General features: G+C 51.7%; 1 protein-coding gene across 2 annotated transcripts; it reads left to right on the top strand.

Moving 5' to 3' along the window:
• Positions 1–8,515: 8,515 nt before the first annotated feature.
• On the top strand, positions 8,516–12,882 carry KLF10 (Kruppel like factor 10). 2 transcript variants are annotated; one of them, XM_032180601.1, is made up of 4 exons: positions 8,516–8,549; positions 9,434–9,673; positions 9,782–10,673; positions 11,535–12,882. In XM_032180601.1, the coding sequence occupies exons 2-4, from the start codon at positions 9,443–9,445 to the stop codon at positions 11,792–11,794; spliced, it is 1,383 nt and encodes a 460-aa protein (XP_032036492.1). In that variant the 5' UTR covers positions 8,516–8,549; positions 9,434–9,442; the 3' UTR covers positions 11,795–12,882. The 2 variants fall into 2 exon arrangements, with proteins under 2 accessions (XP_032036492.1, XP_032036493.1); XM_032180602.1 differs by lacking the exon at positions 8,516–8,549 and adding an exon at positions 8,949–9,034.
• The last annotated feature ends 204 nt before the right edge of the window (positions 12,883–13,086 follow it).

The raw sequence follows: 13,086 nt of genomic DNA, 5'->3' as shown, positions 1-13,086 counted from the left end.
TTTGGGATAAAGGAGCAACTTAGAGCTCCTTCTAAATTCTTCCTGACAAAGCCACAGGTAACACCAGGTTGAAATTCAGGTTTTGACTGCTGGACAGGACTGAAGGTACGCAGTTGGGCAGTGATTTACCGGCTGAGATGCCAAATCTCATCCCTAAATTTATCCTCCCGATCCCACAACAATTTACCTTTCCACATCAGAAAAACACGACCTGCGGGCTGCCTAAGTGGTTTTCTGGGAAACTCAGGCTTCAGATACAGAGTTGTAGGCATAAATAAATAACCCACAAGTGCTGGAACGCCAAACGTCTGAGCGCCTTCAGGATGGAAAGCAAACACATCAGCTTGCTGCTAGGTGGCATAAAACCACCTCCCCGGCTCCTCCAGGAAACTGAGCGAAAAACGCCAACGCATTTATCCGACAGTCACAGCTCGGTGACTGCCAGAGAAAATCACCTTTACGGCCTCCGAAGCCTTCCCCCGAGCAGCACTGAGCAGGCGAGGCAGGACGGGGCTGCGCTGACTCAGAGCAGCCGCAAACACCGGGGAGAGGAGGGCTGCGAGCACGTACGCACCAACAGGGCTCGCCTGGTAAAATAAAGCGAGATTCATGTGAAATAGATGTAAGTCCTGGTTTTCGCCTGGTGTGTGTAATACACAATAAATGTTTGTTCATTGTCTTTTGTATTATAAAAACAAGGAGTTCTGTTTGAGGAACGGGAGTTGTGAAAACTCCTTTGCTAGACACTATGAAAATTCTTTTGCTTAATGTAACAAAAAAGAGAACCCCCTCCCCTTCTCTCCTTCTGCATCTCAGTTGCCTCTTTTGTTCAAAGACACTGCTGCAAAGTTCATGTAACCATCTCCTGATAAGTTGCTAAACTAGTGTATCAACATCCTGCATTCCTGTCTCACGCTGGGCCAACATGACCAAATAAAAAAAAGAAGTTGAACCACAACGCGGAGGAAGACTACGGCCTTCATCTTCACGACCACCAGAGGGACAGAGACGACCCCCTAGCAACAGTGCGCGCAGTCGCAGAATATACCAGGATGTGCTGCGTAATCCCGGAATTACCAAGATATAAAAAGGGACCCTGGCGGGGGTGAGGTGCGCGCCGTTGGAGGAGCCGAGACTCCCCGGCCGCCCAGCGCTGTTTTGCTTGCTGTTGCTTACTCAATAAATTCCTTTCTATTATTAATGCAATGCTCTCTGAAAATTAATTAAGGGGGCAACTTATAACAAAATTTGGTGCCGTGACTCGGATGAAGGCAATCTGATTGAAAGACCTTCGGAGGGGGCGCCCCGCTGATTTCAGCGGCCTTCGCTAGGACTGCTTTCATTCAAATCCTTCACCGACGAACCCTAAATTCGGCAGCAAGCAAATAAAGCCGGCAACCCCTAGTAATCTTTGTGCACGAAGACCGAACGAAGACTCAGGAGTGAGTAAGTATAGGCCGGTGATCCGTTCGGTTGGGGTTGGGTATCCTGGAGCGTGTCGCTGTGAGACGTCCAATTGCGGACGAAGCGAGTGCGGACCCCTCGGTAGTGCGGTTCCCACATCCCGCGAGGGACTGGGCCACGAAAAGGGGGAAGCGATTTGTGTGTGTGTGTGAAGGCGCTCCAGAAGATGGGACAGAAGAAGAGTAAGCCTTCTGGTCCCATGGGCGGGGTAACATCTGATGTTAGGTTACCCCGGGATTAATGATTAAAAATTGGGAGGATTCCCCTTTTAGGCGGGGAAGGAATAAAGTAAAAATGATACATTATTGTGTTGAAGTTTGGGGTGGTAAACAGATTTGAGGAGACCACCTTTACTGGCCCGTATTTGGGTCCTTTGAAGATTGGGTTTGCCAGGCCCTAAATATTTATGTAAACTCAAAAGAACCTTTTAGTTTGGAAGAAAGTGAATATGCACATTTGTGGATCAGCTCGGAAACTCGAGCCAATTTATATCCTCTAAAAGAAAAAGGAGGGGATGGGAGGCACAAGAAAAACCGAGAATTAGAGATCCCAGCCCCACTGCCTCCCTATATTCCACCATCCCCACCTGCAGCCCCTCCGACTCCCGGGCTTCTTAATCTGCAACCCCAGGGGGATGCCAATAACAACTCTGATTCTAGCACTCAGGGATTAGTGACTAGGAATATGTGGCAGTCCCCATTAACTCCGGGGACGTCTGAGATTTTAAGAAAGAGACAGGAGGAGGGTAAGCGATCTTTAATGGCAACTGGCATAATGTTTGCAGCTGCTGAGGAATAATTCTAACTGGAATAATAACTGTACATTGTATATTGTATATATAAAAGCCCGGGCATTTTTGTTAAAGTGTTCTTTTATACATATGTTAATATGTAAATATAAGAACTGCCATTGAGGTGTATGTCTAAGGGAACAAAATTTGCCCAGGTATATTATCGGCTCATCAGGTTTAAATGTCCCCAGTGTAATTGTCTACAGGCAGTTAATTTACAGTGGTCTGTTTTTACTTGTGTATCTGTATATTGTGGATTTTGGAGGGATTGGGATTGACTAGTAAAGATCTTCTAGGAAAACGGTGGAATATTAACCACTGTAGATTACAATAGGAAAAGTTCAAAGCAAAGAAACCCCGAGGAAAAGCCTCCTAGGATGTATACTAACACATTGGAGGGATATAGTGGGCTGAGAGGGTACAGTGAGTAAAAGAGCCCTTATCAAATATTGTAATCAGTGGTGGCCACTTTATAAAGTAGAGGATGGAGCGGAGTGGCCCCTAAATGGAACTACTAATTATAACACCATACTACAGTCAATGTTGTTTTTGTGGAAAGAAGGAAAACAGGATGAAATGTTGTATATTGATGTTGTTTCAGCATCTTGGAGGGAAAAGGTACGGAATTAAGTTGGCCCCTGACTGAGCCTTTGATGTCGGCATTAGAAAAGTAAAGGCTAGAGAAAGATAAAGGAAGTGTTAAAAGGTTTGTGGAAAGTGTTAAAGGTATTCGAAGTTGAATGAGCAGGGAAAGGTGATGTAGGTATTATCTAAGTAACAGTCTAGAAGTTTTGGTATATTTGCATATTTGCTGTGGTGTTTGTTCAGTTTCCCAAGCATCAGGGAGGGGGGAACAGCCTGCTCCACCAGGGGCCTCTCCAGTGGCCGCAGGGGGGCTTCGGCTCCAGCGCCTGGAGCGCCTCCTCCCCCTCCTTCTGCACTGACTTTGGTGTCTGCGGGGGGGTTTCTCGCTCTCCCAGCTGCTGTTGAGCAGCAGGTTTTTGTTTGTTTGTTTGTTTGTTTGTTTGTTTTCGTGGATGTGCTCTCACAGAGGCACGGACTATGTTGCTATGGCTTGGCTCTGGGCAGCAGTGGGCCTCTTTAGGGCCAGATGAAATTGTCCCTTATCTACCACGGGGAGGTTTCTGTTTTTGTTTTGCTTTGTTTTTCACGGGGGCTGCCACTGCAGTTTCCCACCCCCACACCCCTCACACACCCTCAAACCTTGCCATCAAACCCAATACACTGGAGCAGCTAAATCATTACTGACTTGTAAAGCATCAGGGATTAAATTAACTAATGAAACCCTAAATGTGATGGGGGTAGAAGGGACTGGGATAACAGTGCCACTTTTGGGGGATACCAAGCTGAGACCAGGGGATAAAATGATCACTGGGCAATTATTGTATGTATCCAAGGCGGAAACTAACTTGTTGGGAAGGGATTTGATGATTAAATTGGGCATTCAACTAGTAAATTGTTAGACTGGAATAACAGTGTTATTAATGGAGTGCTCTCAGGCCCTGAGAGCAAACGTATATTCACCTCTGACTGGAAAGACCCTGAAATGGGGGCGGAAGCAACAATATAGGTGGACAATTTTACCTCAGGGGTTTACAGGGCCACCTATCTATTTGGGTAAATTCTAAAAAAGATTTTGGGGCAATTACAACCTCCCAAGGAGGTATTATTGTTACAAATATGTGGATCATTTTAAGGAAAATCGATACTCCCTGATGGGAGAGAAATGCTGAATAAAGTGATAATGAGGCAAATAACTGTTTTACATCAGAAGAATCATTGGGAGGTGCAAGCAATGTGTGATGTTGTTCTAAGAAAGCATGTCTGTGTAGGAATATATACTTCAGGGAAGCACACATGCAGAGGATGTACTATATGTCAAAGGGTAAATAAAATGGTCTTCTGTAACCTATCTAGAGGGGGACGGGAGACAGGGCTTTGACCTTTCCAAAGTATACAGGTAGACTTTACTGAGTTACTTGTTTGTCCTAATTGACCACGTGACTGAATGGGTGTAAAGCTTTACTGCAAGGATTAAAGCAGGCCTTAGAGATTGAGTGGGATTTTCACAGCCCTTGGCACCCCTCCTCTTCTGGAAAGGTAGAGCGAATGAATGGTGAAATTAAGAAACAACTAACAAAACTTGTGCTGGAAACTAAGGCTTCTTGGGTAAAATGCTTACCTCTTGCACTGTTAAACATATGGACGCAGCCCAGAACTGATATAGGAATTTCTCCTTTTGAAATGCTATATGGTATGCCCTATGACTTGGAATTGCCACTTGATCACTCTCAATTCTAATTAAGACTTGGAAAGAGACTTTTTTAACACCACTATGGGGAAGGCCCCTATGTTGTTTTGCTTACCACAGAAACGGCTATTCGAACTGCGGAGAAAGGATGGACACATGCCAGCTGTGTGAAAGGACCAGTCCGGGAAGGTAAACGGGAGGCAGCTCCAGGCCCTGACGACTTGAAGCTGACACTAAGGCGGACTCGATAAGTATTGTGTATTATCTGTGTATCGTGGGAAGGGGAGGAGGCCCTGTTTCGGAGGCTCCCTATTAGGTTCCCCTGAAGAACACTGCTGCTGCCAAGAAGAACTGATACCTTGTAGTTCGCTGCAACCGAACTGACAAGCGAGGCAGAGAAGTGAAAACGGTGGGGGACTGAGGGGTCGACAATTTAGATGGGCTCCGACCACCTCCTACGATACATGGGAGTCAGTATCATCGTTTTGGTCAGCTATGGGTCTGCGCATCCCCACCAGCCTTTTAAATGGAGCTTAATCAGATGGGAGGATCAATTCATCATCCAGCAAACAACGACAGCGGGTGCTCCCAGTTTCCGCATCACATTATGTGACCTGGCGTCAGTGCAGCCATGCTTTAACCTATCAGGATTTTATTTCTGCCCAAGTTCTAACCCAGGAAAGGGGTACTGTAATTATCCAAACGCATATTATTGTGCATACTGGGGGTGTGAAACCATTGCTACGGACTGGACACTCGGGGCTGGTCGGAATAAATTCTTACAAGTGGGATATGGGCTGCAAGGTTGTAACTGACAAGTGGATCCCCGTTACAGGTGGCAAGGGCATGGTATAGGGTATACAGGAACCTTCCACGGAAATAAAGAAATTTGCAAGGTTCTATATATAAATATAACAAACTTGGATGATACTAGCTGGGTACTAGGAAAATGTCAGATTTTACGAACACGGAACAGATAGGGGAGGACTCATACTAATAAAAAGGAGGATGCTGATGGGCCCCAGGCAGTAGGAACAAATGAGGTATTGTCAGAAAATGTCCAGGGAATCCAGCCTGTGGAAAATACTACAGTGCCAACCCTCGGCAGCCCTACAAGCTCAGGTAAAGCTGAGAATGATAACATAGTTGAGAATAACATATGGGGGGGTCATGAATGCCAGCTACCAATTATTAAACAAAACAAGCCCAAATGTAACAAAACACTGTTGATTATGCTTTAGTATAAGGCCTTCATATTATGATGCTATTGGGGATCCTGGGGAGCCCACCTGCACAAAGAACAGCCCTCTACATTGCAGTTGGGGAAAAGACATAAGGGTAAGACTAACACAAGTCACTGGAGGTGGTAGGTGTGTGGGCACGGTTCCTAGTGGGAAGTGTCACCTATGTAATACCATGGAGAATGGAAAACAATCAACCGAGTGGCTAATCCCAGCCAACAACGCTAGGTGGGTTTGTTCGTGAGTGGGCGTAACTCTTTGTCTATCACTAAAACTCTTTAATGCGTCTCGTGATTTTTGTATACAGGTGATAATTATACCAAGGATTCTATACCACCCTGAGGATTGTATGTATACCCAGCACACAGTGGCAAGTTATCATCTGGAAAGACGGGAACCATTCACGGCTCTAACTTTGGCCACCCTAATAATCCTGGGAGGAGCTGGAGTGGGGACCAGGGTAGCCTCATTGGTTAAACAAAATCAAGAATTTACTTACCTGACCCAAACTGAACAATCCATCTCGGCCCTGGAAAATCTATCAGGTCACTTCAGAGGTAGTGTTACAAAATCGTAGGGGATTAGATTTGGTATTTTTCAACAGGACGGGCTGTTTGCAGCCCTGAAAGAGGAATGCTGTGTATGCTGATCACACTGGAGTGGTAAGAGATACAATGGCAAGACCCAGGGAAGGGTTGGAAAAAAGGAAACGGGAGAATGAAGCCCAACAGAGCTGGTACGAATCTTGGTTTAATTATTCACCTTGGCTTACTACTTTATTATCAACAATAGCAGGACCTTTGTTGTTATTAATAATAGCACTAACTTTTGGACCATGTATTTTTAATAAATTGATTGCGATTGTAAAGGGATGTTTAGAAGCGGCACATCTAATGCTCATACATGCCAAATACGAGCCAATAAGTACCAACAAAGGAATCAAGGAAACATTAGTTCTTAGTAGCCAGGCATTGCAGAAATTCAATGAACAAAATGAGTAACTAAAAGAAAAAGGAGGGATTGTAATACACAATAAATGTTTGTTCATTGTCTTTTGTATTATAAAAACAAGGAGTTCTGTTTGAGGAACGGGAGTTGTGAAAACTCCTTTGCTAGACACTATGAAAATTCTTTTGCTTAATGTAACAAAAAAGAGAACCCCCTCCCCTTCTCTCCTTCTGCATCTCAGTTGCCTCTTTTGTTCAAAGACACTGCTGCAAAGTTCATGTAACCATCTCCTGATAAGTTGCTAAACTAGTGTATCAACATCCTGCATTCCTGTCTCACGCTGGGCCAACATGACCAAATAAAAAAAAGAAGTTGAACCACAACGCGGAGGAAGACTACGGCCTTCATCTTCACGACCACCAGAGGGACAGAGACGACCCCCTAGCAACAGTGCGCGCAGTCGCAGAATATACCAGGATGTGCTGCGTAATCCCGGAATTACCAAGATATAAAAAGGGACCCTGGCGGGGGTGAGGTGCGCGCCGTTGGAGGAGCCGAGACTCCCCGGCCGCCCAGCGCTGTTTTGCTTGCTGTTGCTTACTCAATAAATTCCTTTCTATTATTAATGCAATGCTCTCTGAAAATTAATTAAGGGGGCAACTTATAACAGTGTGCTCACGAGGAATTCCCCAAGCAGGACGAGGTGGGCTTCTCCTGTGTGTGGGGAAAGCAGCCCCAGCTGCTCTCTGCCGCCCACCGCCTCGCTCTTTGTCACATTTTCCAGCCTCCGAGGCTGCGATTATTTTGGGGAGAGGTGGTTTTGACACTCCCACCCTGCAGCAGTGTCAGGGAAGGAGAGGGGAAGGGGAGAGCAGTCTGAGACGTACAGGGGACCCTCAGAGTGAAGCAGTTTTACCCCCCAGACACCCAGGCTGTGCTCAGAAGGGATCGGAGGTGTTGGGGGACGGAGCTGCTGTGGGTACGGGATCCAAGCAGCAGCTCGGTGCCCCCAGTGATGAGGGCTGCCCCCAGGGGCTTGGAGCGCGGCTGCCGTGAGGGGATGTGAGTGGGATGGCGGGGCCAGCCCAGCCCCTCACGGCCAGCTCTCTGCTCCCCCAAAGCCCTCCCAGGGCTTCATCGCCCATCAGCACCCGTCCCTCACCCTACAGATCCCAAAGAGGGAAAACGGAAGGGGATTTGGGCCGAAAGGCACCAATGGAGGCGCAGCGCAGCCGCTTGCGAGCACCTGCTGGGTGCCGCCGGCAGCACAGACTGGGATCACCCCGAATTAACCCCCTGCGGGCGTTACACCCCCGGGTAAGGCAGGTAAGCACAGCAGGGGTTTAATAAAACAAAACCTGACAGGAAAAAAAGCCCCAAGCCACGGAGGGGGCCGCGGCGTGAGGCAATTAACGACTAATTAACGGCTAATTAACGGCTAATTAACGGCTAATTAACGGCCGTTCAATCGCCTCAGGGCGGCTTCCCCTCAGCCCCCCCCCCCCGCACCACGTGACCTCCCCTCCCGGGGGGGGGCTCTGACTCAGCCCGCGGGGGCGCGCACGCCGCGCCCCCCCCCCGGGCACGCCGCGGGGCAGCCGCCGATCACGCGCGGGCGCCGCGCTCCCATTGGCCGGCGCCTCACACACCTTTGGCGCTGATTGGCCCGCCCGGCCGGCGGGAGCCCCGCCCCTCTCCGGCTCGAGGCGCTTGTGGGGGGGGTACCGGCGGCGGGATGGGGAGAGGCGCGCAGAAGGCGGCGGGCGGCGGTGGCGGGCGGACGGCGGAGGAGGGGGCTCCTGTCAGCACCTCCCGCTGCCGACAGCGGCCGGCGGTGAGCGCGGCGCGGGCCCAGGGGGTGCGGGGAGCTGCGGGGGGCTGGGCCGAGGGGCCGGCAGCCCGGCGGGGCGGTGCCCGCCCCCTCCCGGAGCCGCGCGGGCGGCGCCCGGCTCCTTCCTGCCGCGGGCGGGGGCGCAGTGGGTGAAAGGTCGGCGCGCGGCGCTGCCCGGCCCGAGCAGCCGCCGATCACGCTTTGTTCGCGTGGGCCGCGCCTCAGCCCGGCGCCGGCCAATGGGAGCGCGGCGGGGGGGGGCGGCGGGCCAATAGGGGCGGCGGGGGGGCGGGGCCTCGGCGCCGGGCGGGAGGGAGGGGGGTGGCGGTTGGGCGCGCGCCACCGTCACCTCGGCGCACCCCAACGGCTGCCGGGGGGGGGGCGGGGGGGCGGCGCCTCACGGGTCCCCTCAGCGCCTCACGGTCCCCTCAGACGCCCTCGGAGCCCCGGCCCTGGAGCTGCTGCGGTTCCCTCGGTCCCCCCGCCCGGTGAGAGCCGCCTCAGGGAGGGGCGCGGTGCGGGGAAGGGCTGTGGCGGTGCCTGGGGTTCGGCCGGGAGGGTTGGTGTCGCCGTGTCGGGCGCTGCCCTCGCGGTGTGGGGTGGCTGGAGGTGCTGCTGGGGGTTCGGGGGAGGTCTTTTGTCTCCGGGAGCTGTGTGGTCTTCGCCAGATGGGCAGATTTACCCGCAAACCGCTTCGTGACAGCGTTATATAAAGGAGAAAGAGGGCAGGGAAATGCAGGCATGACCCCCACATCATCAGGCGTATTTATTCGTCTGGCGCGGGTCGCTTTGTTTTGTTTCTACAAAGCCTTCTGACAACCGGCAGCTAAATGCTTAGGCTTGGCCATCAGGTTTAAAGGGTTATTTTTTTCCCCTGACCCAAACAGGAGGAAGAAATGGAGATGATGACTGAGAAACAGAGAGATGCGAGGTATTTTTGGAACAATACCCCCGAAAAAAGCGATTACGAGGCTGTGGAAGCCCTTATTTCTATGAGTTGCAACTGGAAGTCCGACTTCAAGAAATACGCAGAAGCGAGACCTATAACTCCAGCATCTGATATGTCGGAAGAGAGCGACGAGACTTTGCTTCCTGGCGCCGCAGACTTCAACACGATACCCGCGTTTGTAAGTCTTTAATACCATGTGTGCGTGTGTGCGTGCTCCTTTCTCAGGGTGCGTGTGGGAACAGGCTGGTAACGCGCCCCCCCCTTACCTTCCCTCTTCTCCCCGCAGTGCCTGACTCCACCCTACAGCCCGTCGGACTTCGAGATGTCTCAAGTCGTCCACCCGGGGCCACCAGCGCCACCTGCAGCGCACTGCAAGTCGCTGGCCGAGGCCGCCAAGCCGCCCCTCACTGCACCTTACACGGAGGCCTCCCGGACTCCGGCACCCAGGCCTCTGAAGGCGCAAGCCACCAGCGTTATTCGCCACACGGCCGACGCTCAGCTCTGCAATCACAAAACCTGCCCGGTGAGAACAGCCAGCGTGCTGAAATACCAGGACGGTGTTTCACGGGAAACCGATAGTAAACAGAGCGCCGAAGCGGAGCGCGTGGCGGCGGCGCCGGGCAGAGCGAGTTACGAAAGTGGCAAAGCGCCAGCTGCGGAAGGGAAAACTGCAGAACTGGCTGGCGGCGCCGAGCCCTCGACGAAGCCCGCGGCCAGCAGGCATCAGTCCGTCCCCGGAGCGGCGCCGTGCTCGGCGCTGGTGGCACCCCAGTGCCCCGTGCCAGGAAGCGGAGCCCCCCCCGTGCCGGTGATTTGCCAGATGGTCCCGCTGCCTGCCAGCAACTCGGTGGTGACCGCCGTCGTGCCCAGCACCGCGGCGAGCCAGCAGCCCGCGCTCTGCCAGCCCATGGTGTTGATGGGCGCTCAAGTTCCCAAAGGCGCCGTTATGTTTGTCGTGCCCCAGCCCGTGGTGCCGAGCGCCAAGGCGCCCATCATTAGTCCGAACGGCACCAGACTCTCTCCTATTGCCCCTGCTCCCGGCTTCGTGCCTTCCGCAGCCAAAGTCACTCCCCCTCTGGATTCTTCGAGGATAAGAAGTCACGTCTGCAACTACCCGGGATGTGGGAAAACCTACTTCAAGAGCTCCCATTTGAAGGCGCATGTCCGAACGCACACAGGTTGGTCGCTCTTTCTGGGTGTTAAAAGGCAGCGTAGGAAGCTGCAGCTCGATGTTGGGGATCTCGCAGTTCCTGGGTTTGTTCATGGAACGATGTGCAGGGCAGCACTGAAGCAGTGCTTTTGCCGCTGTGTGTGTAATCGTGCTGCTGCCTGGTCTCTGCTAGGAATTACCCCGCAGGGGAAGTTGATTCAGCAGCTTGTTTGTGTTGGCCCCGCTCCGTGCCAGGAGGCTGGCAGTAATACTTGTGACAAGCACGGGAAGCCAGGCCTTGCCCAAACGCAGAGCGTGTCTTTCTGCAGTTCAATGCGCCTCGTTAGGCTTCTCCACAAGAGTGCCTTTGTCAAAAGTAGGTAAAACTTGAAAGGGATTCTTTCATGAAAGAAAGCAGCGTCCACTCCAGGCTGTTCCTACCTTGGGCATCTTTGAGCAACTTCCCCATGCCTCAGCTCTTAACCACAGCAGCAGAAAGTGGCGTGGGTTAGCACGTGGGCTCGCAGGGCTCTGTCACTTACAGCTGCGACTAATGTGACTGCGTTTCAGTGGGGCCACTTTGGTCACTGTAAACTCTAGGCCTGTGGAGCTGAGCAGTGCAGTCAGCTGGCCTTGGGGACACAAAGCATCTCAGAGAGTTCAGTTTCCAGAGGGTTTTTATTTTTAACCCTTTGTGCCTTGATGATAGTGAGTCTGTATGTTTTAAAATCATATCAACATCTTCTTGCATTTCACGTGGATGAAAATAATACCTATACAGGATCTGGCTCAGCTGTTGTAGTGAAAGCTTTTTTAAAAAATAAGTACTGTTAAGACAGTGTTTGCTCAGCTGGTATTCATGGTATATTTTTCCTTTTTTTCCTTTTAGGAGAAAAGCCCTTCAGCTGTAGTTGGAAAGGCTGTGAGAGGAGGTTTGCGCGGTCTGATGAACTGTCCCGTCACCGCAGAACGCACACGGGCGAGAAGAAGTTTGCGTGCCCGATGTGCGAGCGGCGGTTCATGCGGAGCGACCACCTGACCAAGCACGCCCGCCGCCACCTCTCGGCGAAGAAGTTACCCAACTGGCAAATGGAAGTCAGCAAGCTCAACGACATCGCTGCGCCGCCTCCCTCGGCAGCTGCACAGTGAAGGACTCACTGGGAGCACAGCGGAATTAACTCTTGTCGCTGGGTATGCCAGTTTTAAAAAGGAAAAAAAGACAAAAAAAAAAGTAGCTTTTGCTCCAGCTCTGTGGTTCTCCGGTGCCAGCTGCTGATGGTGGCGCGGCAGAGAGGCAAAGGCAGTGTGTGCTCGGCCACGAACGGTGCCGCTAGAATAGCGGGCGTCTGTTGCACTGGTGAGGAGAGAGGAAGGGCAGGGTGTAGAGCAGAGCAGCACGCACCGTGCACCTTCTGAATTCGGCAGATCCTTCACGCGTCCTCCATGTCAGCTGCACGGCTGCGGCACCGATGACTCGCTGCCGATGCGTGAGCCCAGCGCGGATTTAGCGACTGCTTGGGAATCTCCAGCACAGCGTAGATGAGGACGACAGCGAGGTTTGTACTCCTGCCGCCTCTTCCTGGTAGGAGCCCTCTCCTCCTGCCCGCTCTCAGGCGCAGCCGGCAGGCGCTGTGGTGCCAGGCGCCGGGCGGCTGCGGTGCCAGCTTCGCCCTGCTGCCCGAGGTGGGTGCGTGGGCGCTAAGGGGCACGGCGCGGGCACCCGGAGGGGCTTGGAGGCCTCGTGCTGATTACAACTGGTCACCCTCGGGCATCGTGCGGTGCTTCTGCTTCTGTGTTGCTTACGGTTTCCTTCGTACCTTCTCCAAGCACTGCACCACGGCATTTTTTTCATGAGCAGATACAGTGCACTTTTAAGAACAATGTAGCTGTAAACTACTCGGGTTGATTAAGAAAACGAGAATCTTAGGCTTCTTGAGGGTGTTTTTCTTTGAAAGACGGCTTATACTAAATGAATTACGGATATGCTATGTATTGTATTAAATTAGGAAGTTGTGATTTGAAGAGTAAAATGAGGCCGTTGAGACACCGCCTAGAATTAAAGCTGTATATTTTGTGACAAACGATGCATCAACTTTCACTATCTCTATTTTATCATGCTACGTTGAGGACACATACCAGAAAGTGGACAGTTTGGAAATAGTGTATTAGATACGCTCTTTTGTGACTACTTAAAGATTTGCACATTTCTTATGTTGTACTTTATACTTTGTTTACAATAAAACCAATTTTCTTTAATATAGACCTTTTCTGTAGCAGAACTTCTTCACTGTTGTGTGGGCTCCTCGTCCTGCTCCGCTCCCCTCCCCTGCCTGCAGGGATTCCCGAATCTCACAGCCGTGGCTGTTGACTCACTACCGTTCCTATGGGATATGTGGGATCGGGGCGCTCCTCGCCGCTCCTGTTTGACGCAGCGCCCTGCC

Source organism: Aythya fuligula, chromosome 2 (genome assembly GCF_009819795.1).
Source record: "Aythya fuligula isolate bAytFul2 chromosome 2, bAytFul2.pri, whole genome shotgun sequence".
NCBI lineage: Eukaryota > Metazoa > Chordata > Aves > Anseriformes > Anatidae > Aythya > Aythya fuligula.
Note: the sequence above shows the minus strand (reverse complement) of the source record. Positions and strands in the feature narration are given on the sequence as shown.

Bases quoted from the DNA above. Each gene is read 5' to 3' on its own strand.
- KLF10 (XM_032180601.1), top strand. From the start codon at position 9,443: ATGGAGATGATGACTGAGAAACAGAGAGATGCGAGGTATTTTTGGAAC. The intron at 9,674-9,781 runs GTAAGTCTTTAA...TTCTCCCCGCAG, and splicing joins TCAACACGATACCCGCGTTT to TGCCTGACTCCACCCTACAG. The intron at 10,674-11,534 runs GTTGGTCGCTCT...TTTTCCTTTTAG, and splicing joins GCATGTCCGAACGCACACAG to GAGAAAAGCCCTTCAGCTGT.